Source organism: Copidosoma floridanum, unplaced genomic scaffold, assembly GCF_036245765.1.
Source record: "Copidosoma floridanum isolate Cflo_tuat_1 unplaced genomic scaffold, Cflo_Japanese_pri ptg000030l, whole genome shotgun sequence".
In the NCBI taxonomy this organism is placed as follows: Eukaryota; Metazoa; Arthropoda; class Insecta; order Hymenoptera; family Encyrtidae; genus Copidosoma; species Copidosoma floridanum.
Genome location: NW_028321907.1, coordinates 19894569 through 19909200, shown reverse-complemented (window position 1 = coordinate 19909200; position 14632 = coordinate 19894569). Strand labels below are relative to the sequence as shown.

Here is a 14632-nt window from a genome sequence, read left to right as displayed (position 1 = left end):
TCAAGTTAAAAGATAATTTTTTAATATATCTCAGCTTAATTGAAATACATTGTAAGTTATATTAATAATACGTTTAAGGTGTTATTTTAGTATGATACAACTCCGTTCCATTCAAAAATAATAATGAACTTGAACAATCGAAATTACAGAGAAATGACAATAATAAAAATATTAACTGATGAAAAAGTTTTATTAAGATTTTTACAGATAGTCGTGTAATTTTTTTATGGAATGAATTTATTTGTAACATTACTCAAGTGTTTTGAATACCATCTAAGCGAAACATGATCATCAAATTACTACGTAAAATACGTAATTATTGATTTTAATAATCAATGATAATGTACGTTTAACGAGATATACACAACATATTTTATCTAAAATATTACTGCACTGCTTTGTATGAAATAATTTATAAACATGTATACACTCCATTTTGTTTATTACATCACTTCCATAACACTTAAAAAAGATTTTCTTGTACTTAAAGTTTGAATTCAAACATCGAAAACATTAAAAAAAAAAAATTAAAGTGAGATAATCGATACATTTGATATGTACTAAATAGAATAACAAAAATTTTTTGAAATTTTCATCGCTTTGTGTATCATAAAAATTATAATGTCCTTCTTGCTCTGTTGAAACATGTAGCAGTCGTATTTTTTATGTCAAATATTATTTTTTTGCATGAATATATAAATAACCAAAACTTAAAAATTAATAACTAAATTGTTCAAGTTACACGCATAACTATAGTACGTAACAATATGTTAAATAAAATACAGATTTAATAATTTGTATACATGAAACTAAAAAGTCTTAAGTATATAGCTATGATCTGAAAATACCTTTCGTGGCTGAAACTCGTATTTGACACAGTGCTGGAAGCCCTTGCCCTTGACTTTCATCGACGTAAGTACCAAACAATTACCCACGAAATGCGCCGAGTATCCCACACCTTTGCTGGTTTTAAAACTGCATGTGCAACAGTCGCATAGTACATGTAAGTATACAATTTTTAATTGAGTAGTGCAAAATAATATTTAAGTTTCAATTTTCTAGGTTTAAGTAAAAAATAAGTATGTTCTAGTCTCATTTGTTGTTTTCAACTTTCAAATGAACAAACCGTCATAAAAAATCATCTAACAAAAGTATAATCACGTATTAGAAAATAGTAGTCGGACAACCGTGATTTTGGTAACACCGTCATTTTCTACTTAAGTTGATGGACAAACGAGGTGCGAGACACAGCGGTGGAGGTAGGGAAGAACATTAAAGTGCAGGATTAAAAACTTTGATATCTGCACCATCGCGGGGGTTTACTTTCGCAAAGTAATTAACTTGGCGGAGAAGAGAGGAGGGGGTCAGGGTTTGGTGCGCATTTAAAAAGCAATTATTGCCAGCTGGGCATTGGCGTGGTTCAGCCTCCAGCTATAAACGGATGTACGAACGTGGGCGTGGACACGTGCATACTCACCAGTACAGGTACGGCTTCTCGCGCTCGATATTAACGGAGTTGATGGGGTCCAGCCTGAACCACGTTGTGAACGTGAAGCCGCTCTCGTGTGGCCATTTCGCTAATGGTGGCAGGACGATTGCCTGCACAAATAAAAATTTGAGCGTAGAGCCCATTAAAAGTTTCAATCGATCGTTCTCCCCATCAGCCACAAGTCCCAAAAATCACGCGCGTTTCGGTTATGGGCTTCGGTGAGATGGTTGTTTACTTTTCTGGGGATTTTATGGGTTAATCAATTTTTTTGTACGACTCATGGATTCACAGTCGTTACTTGGAGGTTTATTGAGGATAAATAATATCATGGTCTTCTGGATATTAATAATTAATGGAGACGCCATGGGTGGCAGGGAAAAAGATTCGAGAGCTTGGATTCTTGGTTACGAAAAAAAAATCTACCTAAAAGATAAAACTTCTGTTTGCATCCGTTTAATTAAAAAGTGAGCGCTTGATTGTATATTTAAGCGTATTTATGAGGTGAGCATTGCGGCCACTGCTGGAATACAGTTTTAATGAGGTCCAAGCTCGACGAAATTAAAAAAACTGGTGTTAATTGCTTAACACCAAGCTTCTTTAATGTATTTTTATTTTTTAATGTTTATGTTCTATCTTATAAGGTATGTGGGTCGTTTTACAAAAAAAAACGGATTTTTCCATGACCTAGTCCATTGAATGCCATTTACAGATATTACTTTTAAAATACTTTATTAAACAATAAAGAGAGTACTGTTTCGCTGAAGTAACAACATAAATTATGTCAGAAAAGACCATTACATTTATTTTAAATTGAAAATAGTAGCTAAATTAGCGTAACGAGCTCTTATCATTTGACCTCTAACTCATTAATTTTAACATTACATTATTTTTATACACTTTTAAATACCAAAAAAATGGCGTATGAGTTGTATATTATTGACGTGGTAGTCCTAAAATCTAATAATCCCAAAAAAATTCGCGAAAAATGCTCTCACAAATGATCGAAATTGTGTTGAGGTACTCTAGTTTATAGCTATCAGTATTCTACGGAGATTGAGCGTACTTTTAATTTTTTTCAAACTTTTTTATCACCTATAGACAAAGTCAAAGGCTTTCGAATTTTTAAAGTCAGTCCTTCAAAATTTTTGGATGTAGTGTGTCTTGCGAAGTTATCAGTTATTGATTAAGAATTTCATTTTTATTTTGTAAATTATTTATAATTGTGTAAAATTTGCTATTTTGAAAAGAACATTATTGTTGAAAAAGCTTGAATCATGATACGTCACAATCAAAACACGTTTTTTTTGCCCTTGTTGGCAAGCCGCAAAGTTTTATAACCATTCTACCGGCATTGAAAGCACGTAATTCTAAGTGTAGCATAAGAGGACAAAAAATTTTAATAAAAATTACAGGCATAGATGTCTCAACAAGATAAAAAAATTAATTCACCTGTAAACTATACACATACAATTGGCAGCATAAGTAATGATAATTATTGATACTGGTCACGCAGCCTTAACTAACAGTAAGAGATCTGATTCTATAACTTTCGTTAGGAATCACGAGTGGAATGAATCGAATCGAGTCAAGTCGAGTAGAAAATTTCATTCATCAATTTACTTGTATTTATAACAACATAAAAAATCAAGATGACAGCTAGACGGTTTACAAGTCTATTACATCAAAGACTACAAAAATTTCAGAACCCTAAACCGTAAAAAATTGCAAAAAATTTCGTTTTTTAGCACCAGAAGTGCAGTATTTTCCCATTGAAAATTTTTTGTATCTCATTCTCTTTTAACTAAAACATTCAGAATCAAAGAAATAATCAAATTGCTTTTGATCACTAGTAGTTTAATCGTTATAAACCATTGAATATCATGAAATCTACTCAACTCCGATTCGTAATTCGTAACGAAAGTTAGAGAATCGGGCCCCTGGGTGTTGTAAACCTCACTCTGCTCAAAATATTTGAAAAAAAGGCAATGCCAATAAGGAGAGGGAGAGGCAAGCATACGAGAAAAAATAGATGGAAGTTAATCGACTTACCGATCCCTTTCGTCCGGGAAAACTGAAAAAGACGTCGGGTCCATTCCGCTGTGGCATTTGCCGCAAAACATTCAAAAGCTTCGCCGAATGCCGGGGCTGCAAAAATCGAAAGAGAAATTGATTTCGTTGCGCTGGTGGATGGTCGATAGAGAAAGAGCTAGATTTCGGGGATTAAGAAGAGAGTAAAAAAAGAGGGACAGAGAGAGAGGTATGACACCACGTGGAGGCTGACTGGGTATAGACAACACGAGGTTTAAAAGGCTTACCCATTTCCCTTTGTCTGCCTTCATCGCTCCGAACAAAAGCTTCAGCTCTTTCACTGTTATGCTGTAGCTTGCCAGCACACCGAGCATGTCGATCAGTAAATCTGTGGATCAAACATAAAAGATGATAAAAAAACAAAGGGATGGAGTACAATCAACTTGAAAGGCGTCTAACAGTGGTTTAGTTGTGCATTTAATCCTGATATCTTGAGTGTTTTTTTTTTTGTTGAAAAAATGAACAAAAAAGCTGTTGTCTTCATTTATTTAAGGTTTTATGGAAATATCTTACTAACAAGATAAAAAGTCCTAATCAACCAAAAATCTGTTTTCTTTATTTTTTAAGGTTTTATAGTAATATCTTACAAACAACATAATAAGTCTTATAGTGTAAGATGTACAACTTGAGAATATTTTGTTTAATGATCGACGTCGGTTGTACCAAGTTTTAAATGTAACCATTAAAAAAAGTGAAATTACGTATTGTTTAAATCTTTAAAAAAATACAATATACACATTACAATAATATACTTTAAAATCGTATGTTTGTATACGTTATTTAACTCTTCACAGGCGTGAAAAAAAATTAAAAACGAGATAAAACTAGTTCGACACTATACTTTGAGATCTTCAGATTTAGCCAAGGATTGTAATTTTAATCAACTAAGTTTGTAACTTCTTATTTTTTTTTTAAATTAAAATCTCAATTAACAGATACCTAAGTGTATTTAGAACAAAATTTTTAATACCATACGAAAAAAAGTTTTTACTTAGCTCAACTATTGAAAAACAGTTAAAAATAGTTATGTTAACTATTCATTTAGTAGAAATTACTAATACAGTCATTAGAAAATTAATGACAATGAGGACACCACCACAGAAGCACACAGTGAATGTGCTTAGGTGTACTAATTGTGAGGCAATAATTGATCTAACATCAATCAAATAAGTTGATTCGGATAACTATTTAATTTCTTATGGTAACCAAAGAATCAATTGTTTTAACTAATATAAATTAGTTACAGCAACTATTTTGTTTTTGTTAGATCAACCAAATTTTGAGTTAGATTAACCCATTTTTTTCCTTACACAATGTATTGTTTAGTAATCTACAATGTTGTTCGAAGTAATTATTGTTTGTATTAAAAACTAACTATTTCACATTTTCCATTTTTAAATTAGCGTGTATTTTTTAAACATGCGAAATATTCCTGGTTTTCAGAAGTCAAGGTACGTAAGAAGCCCAGAAGTAAAAAAAATATGTAGAACAATGAAAATATCAGTAACACGAAGAGCTCCCACGCTCTTTGAAAGCCAACGGGAATCAGAGGGTGAGGACGAAGGGCATATTATTATCACGACGGTGAGCACTTCCAAAAAAAGAAAAAGTTTCAGCAAGCGCTTGAAAAACACCACTACATTTGAACTGAGAGGACATAGACGCATACGATTTTTGTTGTTGTTGTTTCCAGCTTGTTAATTGGACGCGCATCCAAAACCACTAATTGAGACCGATTGTTTCTGCCCGCAGATTTGAACTAGTTCACGGGCGTTGGTTCAATTAAAAGTTTCGTAATTAACAGAAGTGATTCTAGAGTTTCACTAGTACGTGATGATTGTAGTGCAATTTTATTTTTAATTTTCATAACTACAAAAATAGAAAAGTCTTGCTGATATGTACTTTCTTATTATAACTAAATACATTACGAGGCACGGTAAAAACATTCACGAAAAATGTATGTTAAATTTTTCTAACACGCTTTTTTTAGCTTCATTTGTAACTAACTATGTATGTAAAAAAATCTTGGAATCTTAATTTGACCCACTTCCCGGTCTTTGATTAGGATAAAATTTTGCACACACTCTGAGTTCTGATGACAATACATGACTAGCTAAGAAACGTCATTACAAATCCAATATGGCGTCCTCCCCAAGATGGCGGACTGGCTGTTGGAAATCCACCCCCATGATATGGGTATCAAATGAAAGGGTTTGCTGTCAGGAATACGAAAAAATAGTCACGTGACTTAAATCCAACATGGCAGACATCCAAGATGGCAGATTGGCTATTTGAAATGCAGCCCTATGATTGAGGTATAAAATGAAAGGGTTTGCTGAAAATAATACGAAATGACATTTTCTTACCAAATTATCATGTCATGGGTATCAATCAATAAGGTTCGACAAGAGGAATACGAAGATTGGACTTTGAGTCTATGAGATCCCACCTAAGCCAAGGTAGGATACGCGCGGAGGGCTGAATAGTATGAGAGTAGTAAAAAAATATCATGTCGCTAGCGTCACCTTAGGGCACCATACGCAACCCTATTGTAATTAGCCTTGCCCCTCTACATGGACCTCTGGGTAGGTCGACCTTCTATAAGACTAAAAAGTATAAAATGAAAATAATAGTTTAAAAAACTAAAAAACATGCTTTTAGCACGCAATAAAAATTAAAAAATAATTCGGACATTTAGTTTGATGACTCAAGAGTTTTCCCTTTGCCAAATCTTCATTAGATTGCAGGTAAACATAAACAATTTCAGTTCGTGATGAACGAAAAATAATTACCTATGCAAAATGGTTATAAATAGGTAATTATCTTTGTTAAATAGTTACTATGATTTATTATGAAAGAAAGCGTGGAGTGTTTATGTAATCTTTACTCTTTTTAGACAAAATGCTCCACGCTTTCTTTCATAATAAATCATAGTAACTATTTAACAAAGATAATTACCTATTTATAACCATTTTGCATAGGTAATTATTTATCGTTCATCACGAACTGAAATTGTTTATGTTTACCTGCGATCTAATGAAGATTTAGCAAAGTGAAAACTCTTGAGTCATTAAACTGAATGTCCGAATTATTTTGTAATTCTTAATGCATGCTAAAAGCGTGTTTTTTAGTTTTTTAAACTATTATTTTTTTTTTAAATTTAGTTAAGAAGGTTTCAGCGAGTAGAGATACTAACCTGTATCTTGAAGCCGTAATTTGCTCAAAAATCTTTGATAGTTGGCACCACAATTTTTTTCGGTTATCTATTTTTTTCACGACGGCATTTGAAAAATGTAGTTATAATCTACAATAAGGATGTACTGATAATACCCGACACTTTTGATTGGAGTTGAAAATCATTTATCTTAGTACACCTGTGGCGTCTCACATCTCTCGCGCTTCAGGCTCCACTCGCCAGGTGACCAAGCCCCTCATAGTTCGCTCCCGTCAAGCGGCGAAATTCCCGCACGATTACTATATAAGCGCGATCGAGATAGTCTAAGCCCCACACCCCTTCTGTGTCTAAGGCAGGAAGCACGTCATCAGCCTTACTGATGAGTCCTGGCGTGCTCTCGGGACGAAACACCTTTTTCTCTCTTATAGACGACCTCTTCGATCTCTATATTGGCGATCCTACCCTTCGAACCTATACTCTCACGCATCTCCGCATCTTCCACGCCGGGTACACGCTAACGCAGCTAATCCCCACACGATTCGCTCATCGCACGAACCCATTCACGCATCTCCGCATCTTCTACGCCGGGTACACGCTAACGCAGCTAATCCCCACACGATTCGCTCATCGCACGAACCCATTCACGCACGACGGCAACTTGCCCCGCACCACACGATTGCGCTCATCGCACGAACTCGTTTACGCACGGCGGCAACGCGCCCCGCATCTCTCGCAACGGAGCGTGGAAGACCCGGAGATCCAACGAGATTTTCTTCTCAACATCTTTCTCCCTCTCATGCCTTCACACCCTCGACTTTCTCATCGTCACTTCCTCCCGGTTACACCATCGTCGTGACTAGGCGGGGAGTGATGTGGCGTCTCACATCTCTCGCGCTTCAGGCTCCACTCGCCAGGTGGCCAAGCCCCTCATAGTTCGCTCCCGTCAAGCGGCAAAATTCCCGCACGATTACTATATAAGCGCGATCGAGATAGTCTAAGCCCCACACCCCTTCTGTGTCTAAGGCAGGGAGCACGTCATCAGCCTTACTGATGAGTCCTGGCGCGCTCTCGGGACGAAACACCTTTTTCTCTCTTATAGACGACCTCTTCGATCTCTATACACCTGCCGTAAGCGTTCTAGTTAAAAGAGAGAATTTCAAACCCGAATTTCTCAAGATTTCGTCCGGTTCAGGATATAAAAAAGAGTACCCTTCGATTCAGCATAATATAAACTATTTAATTACATATGTCTTATATGGCGACACTAGGACGCTGGGACCTCCTACATTATATTCATTGATATTATTAGGGTGTTTCCTTAGATTAATTTTATATTCATTATGCATTAGTTCTTTTTGAACAGTATTATTATACATGTGTAATAAAGACTTATTCTATATCTATAATCAAAATTAATTCAGAAAATATAAAATTTACCCCACATGATAATGATTGTGTTATTTGCCTGAAGATTTTTGTCATTAATACTTATTGTACCAATTTGGTAGCTTGTAGATTTCATGAAGTGATTCTATTCCTAACTATATCAATAAAATCACACTGTCTATATTTGATGCTGACCTAAGAAAATTAAATTATCTCCTGTACCTATACACTTCCATCAAAAAATTTCTCAAGCTAGAATTATATTTTTGTTCATAAACCTTCATTGAAAAAAAATTGACTTTTTCAAAAATAAAAAATGGATGAAAATAAAACGTACATGCAAAAGGTTTATTTACCTGCAACGACGGTTTCTGCCCGCGTTAACCGGTGCAACACGTGCTCAATGAGATTTACGTCCGTACATGCTTGCAAGTTTCTGACGCTCTTTCTCAAGATGGCGATGAAGACACTCCAGATTTCGGCCTGGAATCAATAAAAATACGATGTTGTTACCAAACACGTTTGGTGTATCACAAGTACATCATGAAAACATAAAAATTTTTTGTATAAATGCATCGTCGAATTATAGTTTATTCATGATGTTAATGAGAATGTCAGAGTAATGTGAAAAGAGAAGGAGTTATACACAATTTGTAGAAATTTACATCATAGATGATTTTATTAGCACAACAATGATCGATCATTGTTGTTCCAGTTTTCCATGTAGAAGTATATTAAAGCTTACTACATTGACAGTCCAGCGCACCTGCATAACGCATTGTGGGCTCTATTGTTACAATAAACAAAGCTGATGTTTTGAAATCGCACTTTGAAAAATTACCATCGAAGAATAGATCTTAAGAGGTACAAAATATCACAAAATGTACAAAAAATACATAGGAAGAGTGTGTAAATAATCAGTTAATAAAACGTATGGATTACGTAAACGAGTTAAATTCAGTAATAAATTATAGTAGAACTGTAGGCAACAGTACGTTGTATTTTTCTAATTCTCTTTTAAGGATTTATGCATGATTAAGACGAATTAAAGTGGGTTTGCTCCTGTCATACATGCCTACCCCACATGATTCCTACGAGAGAGTAAACAAACGTTGAAATAATGTTAAAGGATAGTCAGGAATCAGATAAAAATGCGTACATCATAGTAAAACCTTAGAAAGATATTTTTAAAGTGTTTAAAATCACCTTGAATCTCTTCAATGTTTTCCATAAGTCCTTATTTGAAGTAAATGAATGTTAAAGTTAATCTCTGTACCAATTGACCTTACAAGCATTAAACCTTAATTTATTTGATCACATGGACAAAATATTTTTTTAAATGCAGTGGCTTTCCAAAAACAATACATTATTTGATAAATTGCATACTTTCTAGATTCAGTCAGCAAAATTCTGTAACAATTTATAGTGCAATCAATAAAAATCTGTTAAAAACATTTTAAAAACATCGAATTTGTAGGTACGTGGTCATAGGATTACCTATACTACTGCCTGAGGTCACGGGAGCTTCTCTATTAATCCCATTGACACGTGACTCCAGACAAAAGGTGCAGTCCCATGGTACGTAATAGAGCGTGCACGATAGAATTGTCCCCATAAGCTATAATGCGTTAAGTCTATCCTGCTGCGCAATAGGTCTATGCAGCAGCAGAATACACTTAACACATTAGCTAAGAGGGATTTCCCCAAAATGCTCCACGTTGGATGTCGTTGAGTGACTCTTAGTATCTGTTACACAGATGACACTCGTTTAAAGCGCATCACATAGCAAACACCTAAGTAATTGTAAGAGTGAAGCAAAATAATGTAAAGAAGAGTAGACGCGTCAATTTATATACACTATACATTTATCCCGAGGTTAAGCCCAAGAAATGTGCGATATTAAGGACCCATAACACTCAATCAATGTAAGTAACTAAGCAAGTAAGGAGTAAGCATATAGTACTCCAGAGTCTCAGCTTATCTCTGAGTGCATACGTATATATCTAGTGAAGTAGGGGGGCTAGCGGATTTGATGAAAATAAAACAACTCTCGCAATAGATATAGTAGCCAAGGACGCGAGATGGCACAATGTGATTCACATCGACGCAAAACTCAGCGGTGCTTTTCTATTTTTGAGATTTTCGCGTGCGTGCAACGTGCCACTGAATATATTGTCGAGTAGCCCTGTTTCATCATCCACCCTATTTTTACCCTATACGATTACGAGCGCAACTTCTGCACTCACTTTTATTCATTTTGGTACTTAGTTGTCTCGATCTTGAAAATGGCTGTTTGCGATGCATCAGGCATTTTGTACAGGCGAGGATTATATTGAAATGTGTAACTCGAGCTCGTCGTGATTTAAGGACGTTCATCACACATAGCGTTTTCTGTAGTATCTTCCCGAAATTTTGACAGGATGTTCGTAATGATATTAGAAAGTTACATGTTAAATTTGAGACCTTTCCACAACAACATTTTCTAGATTTTAAATGTTGAAAAAACTTTAGTCTAACAAGTAACCTTGTGGAGGAGTTACATAAAAATGAAATTTATAAGAAAATGGTGAGTAGAATTTGATCAATTTTTTTTCATGACACAATACCATAAAACTGATATTATATTCAATTCTCAGAGGGATTGACAAGTTATTTTTGCAATAAAATAAAAAAAGGAGGTTCAGGTGCATATACATAGGTAAACTAATACATGCAAAACAGTTAATGGTGCTGCCCTACATCCCAGAAATAAGGTCCTTATGTTGAGCAATTGAAGGACAAAGCTTGTCGTGATTGAATTATTCATTGGTTGAATTGTAATTTTTCAATTTCAGATTCACTTTAATTCAAGTTATTATTGGGTACAGCAATTATGAAAAATTCACTAGAAACTATTGTCTTCGTTGCTTTTAATCCAATTTTAATTTTTCAAATGGGGTTTTGTTCTTCCATAGATTCACGTGTAATGTTTTTTTTACTGAGGGCATATAGTGCAATTTTGTGCCCGTGGGCACACTATGCGCCCAATAAATCACTTTGGGCCCCAGGGCAAAAAGTACTTTGATAACTTTATTACCGATGGTAAAATTTTTTTTTTTAAAGTGTATCTAATTAATTTTTACACAGAAGTCGTACCTCTTGTGACCTATGTACTTTAATATCTATGACATCAAGTTGGATAACGCTATTTTAAAATTTAATTTCTTTTAGGGGTCCGTGTGAAGATCAATAAAAGACCTAGTGATCATGCTTCTCAATAAATCCTGATGCTTTTAAATCTTTTTTTACACGTGATTTATAGACACTTAAGAAGGTTGACTACTTTTGGAGGGAGGTGCGAGAAAAAGAGATCCAACTTTGTACTTTTTCTAGGTTAGAAATGCGTGTGCATGTCCCGTAATTTAACATTGAGTTGTATTAACACTCCAGATTATTCATTAATGATTATTTTTAAAAGGACGTAATCGACGTGATTGTTTTACATAATAAAAAGTCAGTTGTTAATTTACTGTTGGCTACAGTTTTGTCTAAATCTGACTGTTAATTGTATCAAAATTTTTTATCATAAGAGTGGCTTTTGGCGATCTCCCATAAGAACGCATGTAAAATTCACAAAATTTGTTTCATTAATTTCTCGTTTCATAAGCACTCAGAGTTGTTGAAACTTAGCATAAATGTTTTTTATACATTTTTGAAGCTCTGCACAAGTTTTAGTTAAAAACTGACTGACATTTGCTTAAGGTAGTCAACCTCCTTAAGCAGAGAAAATATTTCTTAAATAATCAATGCAAAACGATTTAAATTTTCTTTGTATTATATGGTTTTTTGTTTTATATTCATCCAAAAACGCGTTCTACCGTCCAAGCTACTTTTGGCTAGGTGCAAAAAATAGGTGTAAAAAAAATCATAAGAATAATAATAATTAATATTATTACTATTATTATTATCATTATTATTATTATTATTATTATTATTATTATTATTATTAACAATATAAATATTTCCTTGGATCCACGAGTATTCGAAAAAAATATCTCTTATACCATCGAGTAAAGTGTCAACCAACTATAGCTAGTCTCTTTTCCATAAAAAACTCTCCTTCAACAATGACAATCACAGACAGCTAAAAAAAAAAAGAAAAAGAGCCGACATCTGTACACTCGCAGAAGCTCTCGCAAATTAAAACGAATCACTCGCGCGGAGCAACGCCTGGAAAAATTAGCGGGAAATAATTCTCGCTTACGGCTTTTCAATTCATTAGTCCCCGTGAGCTTACAGCTCCCTCGCTCGCTTTTCTCAGTGTCAATAATTCCGTTGGTGTACGTGTATACAGAGTAAGGAATGTGCGAGTTTCTGACAACCTGCAATGAAAATTGTGACCGAAGGCAGGCAACTCGTATACACTGCTGACAGAAGTGATGATTAATTAGAGAAAATCTCGTAGAGGCCTGAGGAATGCGGGTGTATGAGACAGTAATTGCTCTAGATCACACTAAAGTTAAAGGAGCTGTTATTGGCACCACAATCGATTGGAGGACTGTGCAACGGTGTTCGTTATCGTTTATTGAACGTGGGGCAAGCGTGAACGGTGGAAGAAAAATAAAATATCGTTGCCTCATTAAAACGACATCCACACGATGATGCTAACGAATTAATGACGTTTTGCATCTTGACTCTTGGTAATTAGAGTCTGATGAAGAATCATGTGAGTGACTTGCTACACTATTTATTTAACGGTCACGATACAGCTATCTAAATTGCGTAGCCATACTTAGGTGCTTACATTGGTTATTCCGTACTGCGACCACATACAATATAGTTATCAAGAACTATCTGGATCAGACCCCTGAGCTTGTATGCATGTATGTACAATAGTATGGCATGCTAATATATTTGTTTTGCGGGAAGTTAAAAAATGTAATATCTATTGGCTGGGTCTGTTGAAAATATGCATGTACCACGTGACACGGCGATATACGTATGAGAGGCCTTGTGGGAGAAATTGAGTTTTTTTTTTCGTGGTGGAAAAGGTGTTGAACACAAAAAATTATTGGAGTACATATTTTTGACATTATGAGAGTTAGGCTGTTATTTTTTTCATGTGATTAAATGGTTTATTAAGGCGGAAAACAGCGGTTTGAAGGTACTAAGTGTAGTTAACCCTACATTGAGCTACTCGTTTCTGCTGCTGCTGCTGCTGCTGCTGTCGCTGTTGCGCCTGCTTTGAGGTGAACAAATATAGCTTGATGTTAGGTTAAACTGTACTTCGTGCCTTAAAGAAGATGTTTTAGTCCTTAATAAACCATTTCATCACATGAAAATATAACAATCTTACTCTCATAATATTAAAAATATGTACTCCAATAACTTTTTGTGTTTATCACCTTTTTCACCATGAACGAAAAAAAATAAAAACTGAATTTCTCCCATCAGGCCTGTGCTACTTTTTTTCTAGTATATATATGTATATATTTCACCGTGTCATCTGGTACAGGCATATTCCCAATACCATAACCTCCCTCATTGGTAGATTTGAAACTTTTGATATTTAGAAGTTTCAATGGTTAGTATTATAAACGGGGGGATCTGAATTGAGACATGGGCTTCTGCAAAACTTAATTGTATGAAAAGATACAATTACATCTTGAGATAATTTTAAAATGTCTGTTCTTTATATATTACTAATAATAAGTTTTTGTTTAACTTGCTAGTGCTCTCACTCTCAACTTCCTGAGCAGCTGAGGACAGACACATGTCTGCACAAATGTGTAGGTAGGTGCGAGGGCATACATGTTTATGGTATAAAATTAATTGAAAAAATATAACATATCAATTAACTTTTATTTAATCAATTTGAAAGTCAATACAACTGTTGCTTGTGCAATGATAACAAAACTAACTAAAACCGGCGAAGTGCGTTCGTAATGTATATTGTTGGGAAATAAAATACGAGAGTACTACAAAGGTCTGGGGAATAAAAAGACCAGGAAAAAGTTTTTCCCAAAAAGTAAACAAAACTCTTGCTCTTGAGCCAAAGGGCATAAAATTCTTGCAGTCTCGTACATTTTTACGTTCCTTGTATTTCCTTGCCCCGTAATGTATATTCAAGTGCATATACACAGTAACCGTCGTACTCCTTCCATTCCAGGAACTCTTTGTTCGCCTACGTGCTCACTTAACGAGGTCAAAGTCGAGGGGAGTCACCGCTAGCATACGACTGAGTCTCACACCACGGTGGTTTTAAACTCGAGCTCATTTCACTTTTATTTAGATTTAATTATCAGAAGTAATTGCATCTTCCACTTTTTTCCATTTCAAACTCGATACCTTTACGACTCTCCCTTACTTTCTTTAGTTTTTTTTTTCTTTGATTTGTTCATATCTTTCTCCTTAATTGCTGCCCTCACCAACTTGTAACTAATGTATGGACTATTATAAAATATGGTTGATTAATTATTTATATAATGAATTTTAATTTCAACCTTCGCACTTAC

The 14632-nt window shown here is 34.7% G+C and overlaps 1 protein-coding gene across 2 annotated transcripts in view; it reads right to left on the bottom strand.

Moving 5' to 3' along the window:
- The window catches only part of rg (A kinase anchor protein rugose), a 366977-nt gene that overhangs the window by 198237 nt on the left and 154108 nt on the right, over window positions 1-14632 (bottom strand). For both annotated transcript variants that reach the window (XM_089596271.1, XM_089596270.1), the window contains 5 exons: window positions 8495-8621; window positions 3805-3905; window positions 3539-3634; window positions 1478-1599; window positions 849-975 (listed from right to left, as the gene is read on the bottom strand). In XM_089596271.1, the coding sequence (XP_089452397.1) occupies window positions 849-975; window positions 1478-1599; window positions 3539-3634; window positions 3805-3905; window positions 8495-8621 (573 nt within the window). The remainder of the gene's footprint in view (window positions 1-848; window positions 976-1477; window positions 1600-3538; window positions 3635-3804; window positions 3906-8494; window positions 8622-14632) is intronic.